This window comes from Schistocerca gregaria, chromosome 6 (genome assembly GCF_023897955.1).
Source record: "Schistocerca gregaria isolate iqSchGreg1 chromosome 6, iqSchGreg1.2, whole genome shotgun sequence".
Taxonomy (NCBI): Eukaryota; Metazoa; Arthropoda; class Insecta; order Orthoptera; family Acrididae; genus Schistocerca; species Schistocerca gregaria.
Window position 1 is genome coordinate 332,320,361 of NC_064925.1, and position 20,038 is coordinate 332,340,398.

Here is a 20,038-nt window from a genome sequence, read left to right on the forward strand (position 1 = left end):
ATGCAGTATTCTCTCCACCATAAGAATAATACGAATATAAACATTTTGCCATGTACTCTTTCGTGTTTGCTGCTATCTCATTTAAATCCTGTCTGCCTAATAAACTACGAAACTAGAGTGAGACAACAGCAAACACGGAAGAATATACATATCGTGTCATGTTCATATTCGTATTATTCTTATGCCTAATAGTGATACAGTCAGAAATGAAGCACGGCAACTGACTAGATATTTAAATCGAAGATGACTCTAATTTAAGTGCAGAATTTGATGTACTAAAGAATGGCCACAAAGATTTTCAAACGGAGAAAATTTTGCGCCTAACTCTCGTTCAGAACATGCTCTATCATACGCAGTCTAGTATTTGGTTCTTGTTGATAATTATCAAAGAAAGCAGCAGTGTAAGTAACATCAAATAGCAGTTTCTTGCCGTTGTTTCGCTAATGAAACAATTCCTCTCTTTTTAATAAAAAAAAATTGTAAGCGGGGGAAGCGCACACAAAAGCAAGTTATGCCGCGAGGGCGACAGGCAGTAAACACGCACTATCCGAATGCGACAAACAATGCATGACACAGTACAGTAATGCAGCTTAGAGTGACGTAAACACCTATAACAAAGAAAACGGCACTTATCAGATCAAAGCAAAATAAGCAATCGATTCAAACCAGACGAAGCACGTGAAAAAGGAAGGGTGCCCGTATAAATACGGACGGAGCACCTGATGCGTAGCAATGGCTTCCTGGTAAAACTTAACTGCTAAGTTTACGACTCGAACCAAACTATTGTAGCTGTATCGTCATTCATTCGACCTAAATTGTGTCTCATATTACAATGGACCAACTTTGTTTCGATTTGGAGGTGTGGCCTAAAACTTTTCTCTTGTCTTGAATTTCGAGTCTCATATTTCAGGTGCGGCTTAGATTCGGGAATTTTTTTTCCCCTTTATTTCGAGTCTCATTTTTCAGGTGCGGCTTAGATTTGAGCGCAGCTTAGATTCGAGTAAATACGGTAACATTCTCAGCTGTCAACAATATGAAACAGCTGAAAATGCAAATGTACATCAGAAACATGAGTACCAATGAGATTAAAAAATGACAATTGGGTGTATAAAGTCCATAAAATTAAAAAATTCCTTTTACTTTTTGATCACACCTCATATATTACTTGCAAGCGCCAAAGTACACAAAAAAAGCAGCATAATCAAGTGAGTCCAACAGGTTAAGTGTCTCAGTGAAATAAATTCAAGAAAATGTAATTGAAAAGACAAGCTAAAAACTGAAAATGGCATACTGTCTCAGTCAAAATATGTACAATCAGAGGTGCATCTCTAAAGGGACAAAACTGAAATATTACAGTCTATCAATAAACTAGAATATCATTATGCTTCAGAAACTCTTACTTGGAACAGGAAAGCAGACCTGAAACACTGATGTACAGAAGACTATGTCATGGCTAAGCAGCTCACAAAAGACCAAATAGTATACAAACATTTCCTGCAGCATTAGAATCTTCGCATAAAATTTTTACAACCATACCAATAGAAAAAAACCAGATGAACATACAAGAAAAACAGTTGAATCTAAAGAGGAGTATAGCACACACACAGAAATAAAAAAAAAATGATGAAGACTGGCAAAGATCACACAAGACAATACTGAGCAGAACGAACTTTTTGATATAAAGACAAACAATAGCAAGATCATCACAGGAAAAATTGAAGAGGAAGAAGAAGACCAGAACATTTTGGTCTAAGAAAACAGTCTCACAACAAAAGAATGAAGGAAATGTGGGCACAGAGGAATGTCAACCAACTCTTATGAGAACTCTACAATCCTAAATTGGCTCATTCATACAAAATATTAATTATAAAATCCCCTATCAGCAGAAAAAAGTAAATAGCCAGGCCAAATTTCCATCTCACACTATATAATTACTTAAAAGTATTAAAAATATGTGGTGTCACAGAAATATCCTTGTCAGATGAGTACATAAAACTGTAAAGGTAACACAGCACTACCTCTAATAGACTTACCTCACGAACTTCTTTCCTGTAAGTGTAGCACTTGTAGTATACATCAGTCTTAATCATTGTCAGTTCAATGTTAGGTATTAGAGTCTTGTATCGTGATATAAGCTGCTCCAATTGGCGTTGCTCTGCTAAACCTTCTTCATCTGAACAATGTGCAACCAATGCATCAAGTGTCTGCACCAGCCATTTCATATCTTCACGCCTAGCATCCACTTCACGACATATGCCCTAGTACAAAAAAAAGGTATTGTTCTTAGATCACAACAATTCGCAGTATTTTTTCCAGTAATCATATTTTACGCTACTGAAATGTTTCATCCCGCAAAAGCAGAATAATACTAACGATATCCTGTGCCACTCTATTTTGCTGATTTCTTTTTTTCCCTCCAGGATGCAACTGGCGCCAAAAGCACAGTAAAACTGAAGTTTTTAATATTATTTGCTTACACATCTGCTTTGAATAACAATTACCTATCATTACTTAATAGTTCACTAATAGGAGAAAAAATATAAATATTATCAGAGGATAATCACAGAAAATGACAAATCATTTTTTAGCCCGGTCTACACTCACTATAAAAAGAAAGCTGTAGATTATTTATGTTGCACTGTGTTGAGACTTCTAAACATCTTCTGTGGAGAGTCAACTGGGTTTGATTATGACCCTGTGTCATATAAATATACTGAAGAGAGGAAAGTGATAATATTCACATTAAGGTCTATGTTGCCAACAGTAAAAGGAACCAAAGTTCACGATCAAGTAAGACCAGATAATGGTACACAGTTTCTTTCTGCTGGGAGGTACTTGCTTTTTACCCCACTCTGAAAAGTTTATTGACAAAAATATTTTCCATTACAGGTGACTTCAAAAATCTAATAGACAGTTAGTTACATATGAGAACCTATTCTTTATCAATTTAATTCACAGACTGTTGCTTCTGCAGCATTATCAAGCTATAGAGCAATATAATTAAAACTTTTAAATGCCAGTACTAAAGAATTTCAACACACAATACTCTGGATTTTAGAACATACTTGGAGACAATATCACACTTTTCCGTACAAGTATCACGCTATGCTCTTATTTGTCAATTTAACATTAATGGAAAGCAATTTTGGGTACTAATACAGTATTTTATAGGTGGCTCAAAACACCAAAGAACAACATGAAGGTATGTAGTAATGGAGAAGACTGGCTACTTATAACATGCTAAGGGACTATAACAAGCATACAAACAGAAACACAAACTGAACAGGTATTTAACATCTTTTGTTCACAAACAGTTGTTTCTTTATTTGAATGAAAGAGAAAATTAGAAAAAAACAGAAGGTGAATAAACAGAATATAGAAACAGAGTTTCAAAACATTATGCATACATATATGCATATGTATATATAAAGTTCCATTTGCATAGCACAGCTGTACACAAGTCAGGCATCATCACCAAAAGAAAGCAGTAGCAGTCTTGCTCTCACTCACAAATGATTGTCTATGCTTCTTACTTATTTCCTTTTTTATATCCCACCTACAATTTTTATTATAATTTTAATCTAATGGTGATCTAAATCTTATTGTTGAATGATTCACTGCTTAATACACCACATTCCAATTTGGCATTAAGCCTTCCTGGCCATTCTTATTTAAACTTTCTGTAATTTCATGAACTATATCCGACAAAAGCTGGATTGATTACAGCAAGATGGCAACACTGATTCCTCCCACTATCCCTGTCACAATAAGTCAGTGCTCAATGAACACCACACCAATATCGACAAAACATTAAATTCTTTATGTGTCTGTTCCTCTTCTGAATCTTAGCTACAAAAGCCTACAGCTTTTTCAAATCACTTCCCATGGCTTGTTCCTGCACTGATTCATACTTCCAAATGACTACAACAGTTTTTACATTTTTCCTGTACTTTCCCAAATATCCCTAAATGCCACTCTGACTTAATAAATGGAACTGACAGCTCTAAAACTTATGTTAATGCTATTTTTTGCCTATCTAGTGTATCTGTGGGTATTGATAGGTTCCTTCCTGTTTTGACAACTTTAAATGCTACTCAACATAGACAGGAGGCACTGAGTCGCAAACAGGCAGAATGAAAAAGATTGCTAAAATATTAAAAATTTCGGACTGAGTCCTCCTCCTGTAGTAGAAAACACACACACACATTGCCACTGTCTTGGTGTGCTACAGCCTAACTGCGACTGCGTCCATTGGGGATGGGTGGTGGGGGTCATGAAAAGGCATGAGGTGAGGAACAAGAGGGATACTAGGTACAGGTGGGGGAATATGTTAGTGCTGCCTGGGGGAGTGTGCAGGGACTTTGTGGTGACAGGCTAAGGCTGTTAGATGCAGCACTGGGAAGTTGTTGAACCTGACAGCCTTATCCTGTCTCCACAATGTCCCCGCATACTCTGCCACTCAGCACTAACAACTTCCCCCAGCTGTATCCTTCATCCCTACCCTCCTCCCCCAACTTAATGCCCTTCCCCCACCACCACCACCACCACCACCACCACCACCTATCCCTGATTTCTCAACAAGTGCAGTAGACCATTTTAATGAAAATTTATTGTACTTGAATTTTTGACGATACTTGGTTGTAACAGCCAAGTAACTACCTACTGTGTGAATGATGGATGTATGGAAAGCAGATGAAAGTCTTAAGTCTGTAAATAATGGAAGTTTAATTTTAAATCTTGTACATAATTTGACTGTTCTTAATTGAGGATCATTGAAATGAATAATTTACTTTAATTTTTGGCAATAATTGGTTGCAATAGCCACGTAACTAGCTACTGTGTGAATGATGGATTTAATGAAAGCAGATGTCAGTATTAAACCAGTAAATATCAGAAGTTTAATTTTAATTCATTTACATAATTTTACTGTTTATTGACTGAGGATCATTAAAATAAATGAAACTCAAGTTTTCCTAATTATATTTTTGTAATGTGTTTATCTTACATGTTCCACATCCAGGAGGATCCCCTCTTTTGTGGATCTATGGAATGAATAATTAATCTAATCTAATCTAAATTGATGTTCTATCAGACATAGTTGCTGTCAGGCTCTAGGGACCTGAGAAGGTGGCCATGTGTGTGTGTGTGATTTGTGCTTGTGTGAATGTGAATTTGTTTTCTATTGTAGTAGTAGGAATTTGTCCTAAAGCATTAATATTTTAGCAGTATATTTCATTGTGTCTGTCTGCAACTCAATGCCTTCTCTATATGGTGAGTAGCAACCTACCCTTTCCATATTACAACTATGAATGATGGAAAGAAATAAATAACAGATTTTTTATTGAACTGATGTCAGATTACTACAACCACAAAATAAATTTGGTATCATATGCAAAAAAGTGGACACAGGAGTGTCGCAAGGCAATATTCTAGGTCCCTTGTTGTTTCTTGCCTACATAAATGACATTCACACTTCAGATGGAGCAGCAAAGGCAATATTATTCGCAGATGACACTAGTGTGCTAATAGGTGCACCAAACCAAATGCTGCAAACAACTACTGATCAAATAATAAAGAATGTACACACTTGGTTCAATGCAAACTGGTTGACATTAAATACAAATAAAACAAATTATATGCAGTTTGGGAAAATATGTCAAAATGTAAAACTTGATCTGTTGTTGGGTGACAAGGCTATAGATAGAGTGGCATCAACAACATTGCTGAGAATTCATGTAGAAGAAAATCTTAATTTTAATGACCGTCTAAAGAAACTTGTGCAGAAACTCAACTCAGCCTGTTTTGCTCTTAAAATTATTGCAAATGTTTGTAATTATTGCAAATGTTTGTACTGCAGAAGGTACCAGGATGGCATATTTTGGCTATTTTCAGTCTCTTGCAACATACAGAATAATATTTTGGGGTTCCACCACTTGGCATCTAAAACAAATCAGACACACACACAAAAGTGTTTTATGTTAGGGCCCACCTTGCAGATTTTCAGACAAATGCCAACTTGCATAACTACAATACCCGAAACAACACAGCACTCCATATTCAGCGAACAAAAAGAACACACACACAAAGGCATGTGTCCCATATTGGTACAACACTCTACAACAGACTGTCAGCCAACATCAGGAAATTAGAAGATGAAAACAGATTTAAAGTAGCATTTAAAGAATTTCTACTTGAACAATGTTTTTACTCAGTAAATGACTCTTTAGGCCACTACATAATTCTGATAATGTTTATAGTAAGGCAAAACTGAAAACACTGTCTTTCATCCCCTAAAGTTTCTGTTATATATCTGATGGACAGCTGTTGAGTGTGGTAAAATCTTTACTGAATTATTGTAGTGAATGTAAGGGCTTCCTGTTTTGGGAAGACAAAAGTAAAACCTTAGGGCAAACAGACTATGCAGGTATAATACTGTTAGTATACATGTATAAAAAGTTGTATTACTGTGTCTTGTATGACCAAGTATTATTCTTTTACATTTTTTGCTATTATTCTTTGTACTACTTAATGTAAAATTTTGTATGTTCCTTTTCCTTAAATTGTTTCCCATAAATTTACATGTACTTTTGGGCAACACCCATAGAGTATTTATTGTCTACAGATGAATAAATAATAATAATAAATAAATAAATCTACCAAATGAGACAATCATGGTTATATTATGAATATCATTTTCACATGTAATTACACAAGCATGAAAAGAGGCTTTAAAAGAAATTTTCTCCCAAACACAGGAAGAAGTCTATGCCTAAAAAAATTTCATCATATTATGAAAAGGATAGGTTGCTACTCAGCGCAAAAATGACACTCTAAGTTTTAACAGGCACGACAATAAGACTATTGACATATAAGCTTTTAGCTAAGCCTACTTCAGAAACAGAAAAAACATACACATTCACACAATGAAGCACACCTCTAACCCACAAACGTGTGTGTGTGTGTGTGTGTGTGTGTGTGTGTGTGTGTGTGTTGGCTTCATTGAAAGCTTATGTGCAACAGTTGTTTGTAATGTCTATCCTTTTCATAATATTATTGATATGCCAACATGGAATGAGTAGTAGTCCAAAAATAAAAACTGTTTGGAGAAAAAATTCTTTAGAAAAAGTTTTTATTGGTAGCTTTAGTTTCCTACAAACCTACTTAACTTTACCATTGTCATTCACTTCCAGTGACTTGTAATACTGTGCTGGCATCTTCAACTTATCTACAAAGGAGTTCTACAGTGCGAAATTTAACCAGTTGACAACAGTGGTGTTGCCTTCTTCATAATCTTCAAACTGTTGTCCACCAAGCCACAGATTCAAATGCAAGAAATAACAGTCACTGGGTGCTAAGTTGGGTCTGTAGGGCCAATGCTCAAAACGTCAGTGGCATGGGGACTTGTACTGTTGTGGAGGAGGGCTACCTCAGACAATAGTTTCTCACGCCGTTGATTAGGATGGCATATCTGAGTTTTGTGGGCATTTTGCTCTAGCTTTCAGCTGTAAATTTTGAATCAAACTCCATAAAATCTACCAAAATAATACCGTCCTCATATCAGGAAACAACAGCCATTGTTTTTTTATTCAAGTAAGAAGGTCAACTGATTTTTTTTTTTCAGTTTTTTCAAAGTTAATGGCACCACTATAATGACTTTTTTTTCCAGGACAATTGGGTAAATATTACTGCAGCCAACATAATGAACTTTATCAGCCAGAGCACCAATCATTAATCATCAGATTACAGTGTGTAGTTCTCTTATTCACGATTTTGTTGGTCTGAATGCTGAACCTGGACCTTGTACATTTTTACTCCTCTTTTAAAGTCTCCATGTCATTGTCTGATCTTTCCTGCACTTCTTTGTGTTGACCCATAAACTAGGAACAACAACTGAGAAGTCTGAGCACTTGCAGATCCTTTTGCACACAAAAATTGAGTTATAATAGTCACTTCACAACTGGCAGGAGCAACAATTTTTTAAATCATTGCTGTTGGTTTCAGCCCAACAGTCAAGACATTATTGAATTAAAGCAATGACTCCTATGGCTGTCTGCACAGTAAATAGATGGAACTGTATTAGTGCAACTACGTTGAGGGTTGGCAACAACCATATAAAAGCCTACTCCCCTTATTTTATGTCAATACCCCATGAAATTTATAAGAACTTATTCTAGGATGTTTGGCTGTGTGGCTCTGTGGATAAGTGGCAGACTAGTAATCGAAATTATACTTTTCTTTTTACCCCCTCCCCTCTGGTAACATTTGTTAATGTGAAAAATGTCATGCTGCAGGGTGGTTTGGAGATTAAACTGTAAGTTTGCCTGTAACTAGTGGGTACGTCAGTTCAAAGTACAGAAAAGGTTAAGGAATACCACCTGCAATAGCCTCATCTACATCCACACAACTATTCTGCAATTCAGAACTAAGTGACTGGCAGAAGCCCATGCCTCATAAAGCACTGCAGTGCTCAAACCAACCTTCAGCTTGAGGACAGCTTTACTTTTTTCTTCTTAGGAGAGCTACATGCAATACAAGCAACAATTAATGTGTACCCAGATTCAAATCTTCTTTGTAACCAGCAATATTTCAACTGATCAGCAGCTCATCATCTGGAGCTATTACAAACCAATTTCTTCTTTTTCTTATAGTTCTTTAATCACCAATTTTTTGAAGATTCTGTGGTTAGTTGTTATATCCATTCATTTTATCTTTAAGAGGAGTCTCCAACTTCATACCTCAAATGGTCCACGCTTATGGTCAATGCAATGTACCCAAAAAGTGTGATGTTCCAGATGCAGTTTTCCACAATTCACTATTTATGTTTTTGAAGCAAAGCATTTTCAAATAATTAATTCTTAATAGTATTATTTCAAATAATAATTAACAATACACATAAACTTAAAGTGTTCTCATGTTTCACTGTACTGTCTATTATTTGTACGAATAAATGTGTAATTTTGTGAACTTCTTTGCCAACTTCTTTGCATATGCGCTGTTGACTGCCACATTTTTATGTAAATTTTTTCTGACGCTCTCTGACTGTTTTCCCCTAATCCGATAATTATAAAATTTCCTACAGACCCATGAAAATATAACTTAACTCTCTGAGAAATGTTATGGATTACAAGTACGCTGCTTTCATGTAAGTTCTACATACATACATTTATGTCTAAATTTCATGTTTGTTTCAACTAGTCTGATTGCATTAAAAGCATAATCTAGAAATGTGTAGTTTAGTCTGCTTCACATGGCACTAGCCTTTTACATTCAGATACGCAGTATTAATGACTTCCATCACAATAAATGAAATCCATTATGAGAAAGAGAATAATGTGAATCTCTAGTACAGAATTTTATTAAAACAAGTGTAATACTGGAAAATAGACTTAAGTTTTATTTCAAAATTATGGCAAAACCAAAACAGCAAACTTCACTTCTCAGTAATTCCATTTGTAGTAAAACTATCAGTACAAACTGTGAGTTAATTATTATGCAAATTGCCATTTGTTTTGTCATCATAATATAGTAACAAATTAAACTATAACATAAAAACAGAAGCTAATCACTTTACACAAATATCAAACAGAATAGTTTACCATTGAATATGGGTAGTGTAATATAAGAATACAAAACCAAGACAAATAAATGCTTGGAAAGTCTGTTACAGCTCCCCATACAGAGTGTATCAGGAGCAACATCCAACTGCATTTCAGTTTAAGAACACACTGTTTTAACTACACCACTGAATAAATTTTCTCCATATAACTTTTCTCCATAAAGTACAGAAGACAGTATTTCCAAATGAACCAACAGTTTTGGATATCCTAAAAATGGGGTACAGTTTTACAAACATCACTCTTCTTCCTCCACATGATATTCAGCTACTTAAGACAGTTAATCAAACAATGGAAAATCCAGGATGGATTGAAACAATATTATGAAAAGGAAAGTTGCTACTCACCATATAGTGGAGATGCTGGAGTCACAGATAGGCACAACAAAATGACTCTCACAATTAAAGCTTTCAGCCATTAAGGCCTTCATCAACAATAGACGACATACACACACACACACACACACACCACAACACAACACACAGAGAATTCAGACGTGTGTGCGAGTTGCACTTGCATACGCGCGAGCGCGCGCATGCTGGTGTGTGTGTGTGTGTGTGTGTGTGTGTGTGTGTGTGTGTGTGTGTGACGAAGGCCTTAATGGCCAAAAGCCTTAATTGTGAGAATCTTTTTGTTGGCTGTAGCAACTTTCCTTTTCATAATATTAAGACAATTAATCTACATTTATGATTATATGGCAATTGTGAGATTGCCTACACTTTGTCTTGTAACTCAAGAAAAAATTTAGGATTTCCATATCATACTTTTGTCATTTTGGGAGCTGTAGGAAAAAAGGAAGAGAAAGAAAGGAAAGTTGACAATGATTGATATAGCTCAGAAATAATTACTATTTGTCAACATGATAACAAAAATATGCAAACCATTTGTAGTGGACATTATGAAGAAAAAGCACTGTAACAGCTGATATTCCAATTCCGAAACAATTATTAATCCTTATGAGCAGAAACTAAATCAAAAGTGTAGTGTGACTCGAGACAAAATGAAATTTTAAACAAATAAAGACAATTTGGAACCAAAGTACATGAAAAGTTTGAAGGTGCCCAGAACTACTTCACAGCAAGGCTTCTATAACTCGACACCATCCACACCATTTTACATTTTGTCTATTCTTTCTTCCCACTATTTTATATTCTTCGCTAATTTATATCTTGTAACACTTCCTCTCTTTTTCTCTGCACGCTTTATTCTTTCCATTGTGGTGTTTTACTGTGTACTTGTTGCACTCCATGAACTAACTTAAGTGCTGTAGGAATGTTAATTTCACTCAGTGGTCCTTTTCTTCCTGTTAATACACTAATACCCAACATATTTAGCATTATCCCAGTCAAACTGCTCTGTACAGGCCAGGTCCACAAACTTATCCCTCTACTCATAATACCCAATGGTTTATTTCTCTTCACAAACGTTTTCAACTGCCAGCACCTTATATAACAGGGCCTCTGTAGCATATTAACTGTGTGACAGTGGTAAATCAAACAATCAGGCAATGCACCATGCAAAAAAGCTCCAGCTTCTCGTTGGCTTCACAGCACTGCTGCTCTCTTTGTTGCCAATGGGTTATCTATTGTCTCCCACTACTGCTCCAAATCCTCTGTTACAAACTGAATCTCATCCAGTTGCTGCCGAATCATGTAAGTGAACACAGTGTCTCAACAAAGTCATCCATGTTGGTCCCTTCTACCCCATAACAAATCATCCGATTTGATGCTGGTTTTACTTTGAATAAAAGCGATTAGCTGCTGCACTTATTACAGAATTTTATACTTTTTACTGGTATCTCAGTCAGATGCAGTTCCCTCTCAAGAGCAAACACAAATGAGAAACTGCCGCGATTATTTTTCTGCCTTCTTTTTCAGGGTGAATCTTCTTTCATTTTCTCTGTGCTAATCATGACACGCTTTTCAAAAATTAACCTCATCAAATACTATTTGTTTATTAAAGACTCCACTCCAGTCCCTACTGAATAATGTATCATTCAATCCTTTAATAGAAATAGTTACACTATCAATCAGTAAATAGGCAAATGTTGTACCACAATGGTACTAAAGAGTTGAAAAAAACGTTAGAAACTCTACAACATCTTCCAAATTTTTTCAACTTACATAACGTCTAGCCTAAATTCTGCCTCATGTAATGCAGAGGCCATACAGAGAACAAGTGAGGAACAATGTTTCTGTAAGGTTGTTAACAAAATTGGTAGGTATTGCTATGGCAACAAGGAAATTGAAGGGAATAGTGAAGAGAAAAACCATGGCTAAAAATAAAACAAACAATGGGAGTATTTCTCATGGGATAATAAGAACATGTGTGTAGGTGTGAAAAGGCTGGCAGTAGATAAAAAGAACTAGAGAAGGATATGAAAACACTCTAAAAGGAGTTCGATATTCACAACTACACTTATATTTATCATCCCCAATGAGCAGATTTTTAATCTCTTTTGCATAAATATTTGTTATGGCTCTCCAATCGTAGCCATTCCAATGTGAGCTACAGAATCTGCTGCTGGACAAACTGACCAATACATCAGAAAGAAGCATTTTCCATGTATTACAAACAATAGCAACTTCATGGACTGTTTGAAATATGCACATCATCACCTCCATCTGACACTTCACTAATGTCAGTTCTACTTGGTCCCAACATTCTTCATGTAAGTGCAAATGGCCTATCCACCGATGAAAAATCTACTTCACATATATTTCATTTATAGCTCACTATTTTCTTCCTCTACTTGATAAACATAAATAGTACCTTTGAATACAACATTTACAATCAAAACAACTCAAATGAGTGTCTTCTGGCGTGAAACTAAACTTTAACGAACAAACATGTGAGTCATTTTCTAGAAATCTAGACAATAGGTCCAATATCAAAACCAAGTCAATGTCCAGATTCAATGGTAACATCTTAGTTGTTCACGTACAACTAAAATGTTAATCAGCATCCTCTAGCATAAGTAATCTTAAGTGTATTGTTTCTGTATGAGACAATGCACACAATAATTTGTGTCTCAACAAAAGAGCTTGGTTCTCTGTGTAGACAATTCACATTTCCCAGAGTGCTACAATCAGCAGAAGAATTTGCTTTACTACTGAAGTAATTCACATTTTCACATCTTGCTACCTAACCTTTTCGCTCTTATTTGAAAGTGCCTCTCCAACATAAAATTAATTTCTCACCGCCTGATTGAGCTCAAAGTAATTACTTTGATTTTCTCCCTGCAACCTGTATTTAATTCTGATCATTTGTGTCTGCTTCATTAATTTGTGTACATGAAACTAATATAAATATACAAGTAATTCTAAAACTTTTGAAATTTGGTTATCTGCACTCAAATGGGAGATTTCTTTACATTGAGCACAGACTGAAATCATTCAGTTCAACACTTTTTTCTCAGTCTGTATTATTAGTCACCTTCACAATTCAATGTCTATGAAAATATAAACAAAGCAACTATCTTTCAATATCTGTTGTCCAACAGTCATGACATATCTATTCTAACTAGAAGAGGGATAAGCAGCAAATTGTACATAAAATGCTGTTGTCTTAAAATATTTTTAGGCATCAAGCTAAGTTTGAAGCTTACTTAATACTAGTATGCCAAATAACAAGTTACCATGAATGTCTGTAGCTGTTTCCCCCAGGAGAGCATGAGAAAAAGAAAGATAAAAATAAGGCTATGTTTCTCAAAAATATATTGCCAGGTTTTTTTAAATTCAAAACCCTCCTTTCAAGAACTAAAATTTGAAAGGATTTACTTTATTATTGTTGCCCAAGTAGAGCTGGGCTGTACAAATAATTTTGAATTATGCTTTAGGCATACATAGATATCAGGTGTGTGAAAAGATTAAAATCACCTAACACTGAAAGGCAGGCAAATACAAGATTAAATTACAGGTTTTCAGTTGAAAACTTATTCCCATCAATATTTTCTCTTTATAAGTTATATTATGTAAAGTAACTTTAAGATGTTACTTCACTGATTACTTAATCAGCTGGGTTTAAAAAGTTTGTAAAAGAATTCTACTAAAAAGTTACTTAAAAAACCATATACAGAGCACAAAATAAATACTAGTTGTTTTGAAATTATAAATCTGTGAACAAAATTCAGTAAGCCAATTGATGACAAATGAATACAAATGACACAAAAATAAAAATGAGTTCCTGTCAGTGAATTAAAAAACAAAATTTATGTGATAATGGAAGTTTCAAGATGAAAATAGTAAGGAAAAACAGAGGAAGGGCAACCACCCTCCTTCCAATAAATGATGGATGGCACTAGATCAGAAAATTTCTCTACACATCCTCCCATGCCAAGTGCCATCTACAGTGATGGTTTATTAGCAGTTGCTGAGGTTGATAGAAGACAAAAGGATTGGGGCAGCCAAGAGGCTATAAGATGCATGGGGCATGAAGCAGATAAGAAAGTATTATAAAGTTGGAAACGGTAAGTCAGAGGACTTCCAGTGGATGTCAAAAAAATATGGACTACTTGCGACAACAAATGCATTTGTACAAGTGTGATTTTGCGTGTGTGTGCGCGCGCGAGTTTGCGTGTGTGTGTGTGTGTGAGAGAGAGAGAGAGAGAGAGAGAGAGAGAGAGAGAGAGAGAGAGAGAGAGAGCGCACTATTTCAGGGAAGGAGGAGCATAAAATGTTAATATGGAAGAGGACTGGCATAGAATTTGACATGAGAGGAACATGCAGTGGGGTACCGCAGAAGGAAAGGGGTAGGTATGGGTGATGACTAACAGATATTAGGCCTTTGGATAACAAGAATATACAATGGCTATATTCACGAAGTTAGAGAGATAGGAAAAGTGAGAGTGATCCTGTGATTTTCTGATCTTTTGAGTGCTTATGTTCCACCTACCAAAACAAAACTGGCATATGTAAACTGTATGAAGGCAGTGGAAACAATATCATTTCCTCTAAATAATATAAAACTAAGCTTCCTCTTTAGAGACTGAGGAAGAGAACTAGCAGTTAGTAAAGGGAAGGTGCCCAGTAAATTTACAGAAATGTTATTTTTATGAGAGAGGACCAGAAATACATTCCCATTAGGTTTGAGGCCAAAGACTCGTAAGCAACTGAATGAGAGATAAATACTGTATTGAAAATAGAGCACTCCTGTCAAAACGGCAAAGGGGATAGTTCAGTTTGATAAATGAATGGGAAATTGTCAGGCCCTGCACTGGCTGTTAGCATGAGAATTGAGCACAGTATGGACAAGGTGCACAGTGTCAGTAAATCTGATCATGGCCATATCGCAGGTGCCCAATGAATGGAACACTCCAACTCTGGGGCTATGCAGGCAATGGGCTTTTCACACGTAGTGTTGCATAATATGATTATAAAAAATGCATAAACTACTGTGGAGCAATGTGCTGATGGGTCACTGAGCAGCAAAAAAATTGCCAAGTCAATGCTGGACAATGACTAACTATATCATCCAAACCCTCCCCTCACTATAGGATATAAATGCCACAACCTATCTCTGCTCTCTGGGTATCAAAGCACACAGAAATTTGTGTGGCCACAGGATCAATGCCACTGGATACTTGAACCAAGGAAAAAATGGCCTGGTATGATGAGATATGGTACATGTTGGTATGAACCAATGGCAGGGAATTAGTATTTAGAAAACCACATGAGGCTGTATACCCCACTTGTCAAAAGAGTCTAAATACAAGTATTTTGAGGAAAGAAAGATTAAATAAATATTTGACCATAAATTTTCTCTAATTATGATGTACAACCTAATAACAGTGAAAAAATGAATATGAGAAAATTAGTGACATTAAATCATTTAAGCACTTTTCAAATAGCACTCTCACACATACTTTTGCTTGATAACTTTACAGCACACTGAATGTAACACCGTCTGCAACATTAGCAGACTTACTTTCCAGTTTCATTCAAATTTTAATCACAGTATTAGCTCTAATAAGTAACAGAAGACTTGGTATATCGTATGAAAAATTCAAAAAAAGCAGATAGCAGTAAAGATGGGTTGTTACCTGGAAAATGGCCCTTTCTTTTTCAAATTCTTCAAGTGTGTTCACCTCATTGACTATATTTTTTAAACTCCTGTCGACTGAATCCATCCAAGTCACCATTTCATTAAATCTGTTAGCAAAAAATAAATTGAGTATCATTCAACAATCTTCATTTCAAAGCACCAGACACAAAAAAGAAAGCAGAATCTCACACAATAATTATGTTAAACAAGTATAAAAATACCAAGGTACTGTTTAAGACATAAAACAAAAACCATGAAATGAAGCTGCTCATCATAGAGAATAAAGACTGAACAAAAAGAATGCATTTCTTTAATCCGCTTTCTGCTATTATTTGCTAATATTTGTGACTGAAGAGGACAATTTGCTTATTACCTTTGGAGCAGAAACAACTAAAAAAGTGCAAGGAGAAATATTAATTAAAGAACAAAGCTAAATCTCTAGCTTTACTGTTCTTTTTAAATCCTCCCCCATCAGCAGAAACACAGTAATTGGGAGAAGGAAAGTGTGAGGTACAAAACAGTTTAATTGCTCCGAATGTTGCATCAGGGGAGAGGGGGGGGGGGAGGAATGGAAAATATGATGAAAGAATAGCAAATGATGGAAAAAAATTGGACAGATGTGGATAGAAACTGGGGGAAATATAATAAATAGGAAAAAGCTGAAAAAGAAGTATAACACCAAATATATCAAAATGATACAAACAAATTTCTGAAAAATGCAACAAGCAGTAACAAAGAGGCAAAGGACATACTAGCTGTGAATCAAGATAGAAATGACGAGCAGAAAGTCTATGGAATCTAATGGTGAAAATACTTTGACTGCTTGCACAATGTAGCATTTTTTTGTGTCACTGGCATGAATGTGGAATGAAAAGGTGGAAGAAAATTAACCCAAGTGCCACCATACATCTTGATCCTCTCACATACTACCAAGGGACATACAACCTTAATGCCCCCATCCAATGCTTGGCTTATAATCAACAGTGAGAGATGTTTGGGATTTACCCCACAGCATTGACACACAGTCGGGTATACAGAAATTATAAACCAGTAGCTCTCCTCCCCCAGTCAGCCACATATTTATGACAAAAATTCTTGTATAACCAAGACTCTAATCATATATTAAAAACAAAGATTCCAAGACTTACCAAGCGGGAAAGCGCCGGTAGATAGGCACAATAAATAAAACACACAAACACACACACAGAATTTCTAGCTTTCGCAACCGACAGTTGCTTCTTCAGGAAAGAGGGAAGGAGAGGGAAAGACGAAAGGATGTGGGTTTTAAGGGAGAGGGTAAGGAGTCATTCCAATCCCGGGAGCGGAAAGACTTACCTTAGGGGGAAAAAAGGACAGGTGTACACTTGCACACACACACATATCCATCCGCACATACACAGACACAAGCAGGTGCGGATGGATATGTGTGTGTGTGCAAGTGTACACCTGTCCTTTCTTCCTCCTAAGGTAAGTCTTTCCGCTCCCGGGATTGGAATGACTCCTTACCCTCTCCCTTAAAACCCACATCCTTTCGTCTTTCCCTCTCCTTCCCTCTTTCCTGAAGAAGCAACCGTGGGTTGAGAAAGCTAGAAATTCTGTGTGTGTTTTATTTATTGTACCTATCTACCGCCGCTTTCCCGCTTGGTAAGTCTTGGAATCTTTGTTTTTAATATATTTCTCCCATGTGGAAGTTTCTTTCTATTTTATTTACAAGACTCTAATCAAATAGAAAGAAACTTCCACCTATCCTTTTTTCTCCCTAAGGTAAGTCTTTCCGCTCCTGAGATTGGAATGACTCCTTACCCGCCAGTTGCGAAAGCTCGTAATTTTGTGTGTGTGTTTGTGTGTTATTTTATTGTGCCTGTCTACTGGCACTTTCCTGCTTGGTAAGTCTAAGATTCTAATCAGTTATATTAGCTTCGCGTGCAACTAACAAGCATCCATGACCTCATCTATGAAAGCAAGTTCATTGTTACCAGTATTTAGGTACTGGAATCTTAGCTGTGATTTTTTAATCTTTTCTCACAGCTTACATCTCTATTCATTCCACATTCAGAATAAGATTGTGTTAATTTCTGTAAATGTGCATTTTCTCCTCCATTTCTTTCATTAATCCCCTGGTGTTGACCTTTATCTTTTCTGGTTGTACTTGTGATGAAGCAATTTCAACAAAAAGTTCAACTTTCTTTAAAAAAAAAAATTTGTGTGTTCAGCAGACCTGCTCCATGTGTAACTGTTTCAGTGACAAGAAAGTAGCTGCTTCCTTATAACCACAAATATTATTATTATTATTATTTCAATCTGAATGATTATTCTTGAATCATATCAAATAGTACCAACAGTATTTGACTGCATAAATTCCCCTAATCAGTCTTACTGCAATACTACAAACAATAGCGGAGTCTTGTAATTACACTGTCATCCACTTCATGGGTTCAGAGACATACTATGATAGTATTTCACTAATAACAAAATCAAGTCAACTTTGCGAAGAACTTGGGAGTATAAGACCACTTATCAGTATGACAGTGCACCACCTCTGCCTGGATGCAAGCACTAATTTGCCTGTAAGGGTGTCTAAAACCACTGCATCCTCTCCAGAGGTGAGCTGATCCATCAAGTTCCCTCAATTGCTACCAGTTGCGACCTGAATTTATCCCAGATGGGTCCCCACACCTTGATGCCATGACTATCACTACTCTGCCCCTCCCAAACATAAGAAGACCACGACATCTCCCAAGGTCACCACCATACTTGCCAACAATGGTTATCCAGGATAGTGCGGACCCTCAATTCATCACAGATCACAATGTCATTCATCAGCAGTCCGTACCTCCCAGTCACAATGCCATTCCAAATGCAGCTGTCCGTGTTGTGATGTAATGGCAGCCTACACATGAGGCGATATTTCGAAAGTCCAGCTGCTGCTAATCTCTGAACAATGGTACGAGATAACATAAAATGTTGTAGTGAGTCCATTACTTGTTCTTGGACACCAAGTGCAGATGTGAAAGGCTTACAATGTGCTTGGTACAAAATATGGCAATCCCCCACTTTGGTGGTCATACATGGTCAACCAGAACTCTGATGACAATTGTGCTTGCCCTACAGTTTCTAAATTGTCCAACATTGGGCCACTGTCACATCCAAATGCACCACAAATTTGATTATTGAATAATTTGACCAACTGGTCAAATAGAGATCTAGAATGAGGTCCCTTTCAAATGCTTTCAGATGCTAACAATGCTATCTTGTAAAAATATATGACATCTTCCTGTCTTTCATAATTTCTCTTAACAGGCCTGGTAACAACATGAGACATGAACAACACTACAGACTCTGCTGGTTGTTCTATCTGTCACATAGAATTACTACCAAATCATTTAATGATTTTTCCTTGGTTGAAGACCACAGTCATAGTACACTTCTTGAAAGAAACTGTTGCAGCCATCTGTTTGTAAGTTTTCATTATTAATTTATTTTGCTACCGTGATTTTGGCTGTAGAAAATTTTCCAATGGAAAGGAGACGTCAAATCAGTAAATATCCAACATGTCTGAATGGCATGTCAGTGTCAAAACGTATGACACATATTTTGACATTTAACAACACACATGTCAACATATATACCAGTCATCTCATAGTAAGATCTGAGGGCAAATTAAGAGCAAGGATTACAGCTAAAATTATGCACAATGGGCACACTTTAACACATTGTGCTGTGGCAAGCAAGAATCATGTCCAATTATTTGCACTTGAAAATAACTCTAAAGCTGAAACCGCAATATCAGAATAAATGAATAATACAAACTTACAGTCAAATGGTGGCAATGATTTCAATAAAAAAATCTAATCTTTCACAAACCCACTGAGGAAGAGTATGTGTGCAACGTTACACTGATATCCAACCATGCCTTGTGTGTGCTTCACTTTCTTGTCAGGCAGAAGCCCATATTCTTGCAAATTTTGCTTATATATACTACAAGGGCATGCATGGCGTCAATGAAAGAAAACAATTAACTAGTGAATAAGTATATTAGTACAGAAGAGGTGGAAAAGAAAGTCAAGATGTTCATCTGGAGTGTGTTCATACAGGGCAGTGAAAGCTACACATTGTTCTAGAGAGACACAGAATGCTTAAAAGTGATGGAAATGTGACTGTGGAGAAAGTTGATCAGGACCCACTGGACAAAAAGAAAACACTATTCTATCATAGACTTTATAAGTGATCAACAAGTTGGAAAACTTCACAGAAAGTATCCCAATAACAAAGAAAATCTTTTTGGGCCTTTATTTAGACACAATAAATTTTGAACCCGTATTGGAAGAAAAAATGTTAGGTAGGAAAACCAAGAGGACCAAGAAAGAAAACAGTCAAAAGAT

At 36.2% G+C, this 20,038-nt stretch overlaps 1 protein-coding gene across 6 annotated transcripts in view; it reads right to left on the reverse strand.

Moving 5' to 3' along the window:
• The window catches only part of LOC126278964 (muscle-specific protein 300 kDa), a 1,270,985-nt gene that overhangs the window by 427,206 nt on the left and 823,741 nt on the right, over window positions 1-20,038 (reverse strand). For all 6 annotated transcript variants that reach the window (XM_049979256.1, XM_049979254.1, XM_049979257.1 and 3 more), the window contains 2 exons: window positions 15,655-15,763; window positions 2,034-2,258 (listed from right to left, as the gene is read on the reverse strand). In XM_049979256.1, the coding sequence (XP_049835213.1) occupies window positions 2,034-2,258; window positions 15,655-15,763 (334 nt within the window). The remainder of the gene's footprint in view (window positions 1-2,033; window positions 2,259-15,654; window positions 15,764-20,038) is intronic.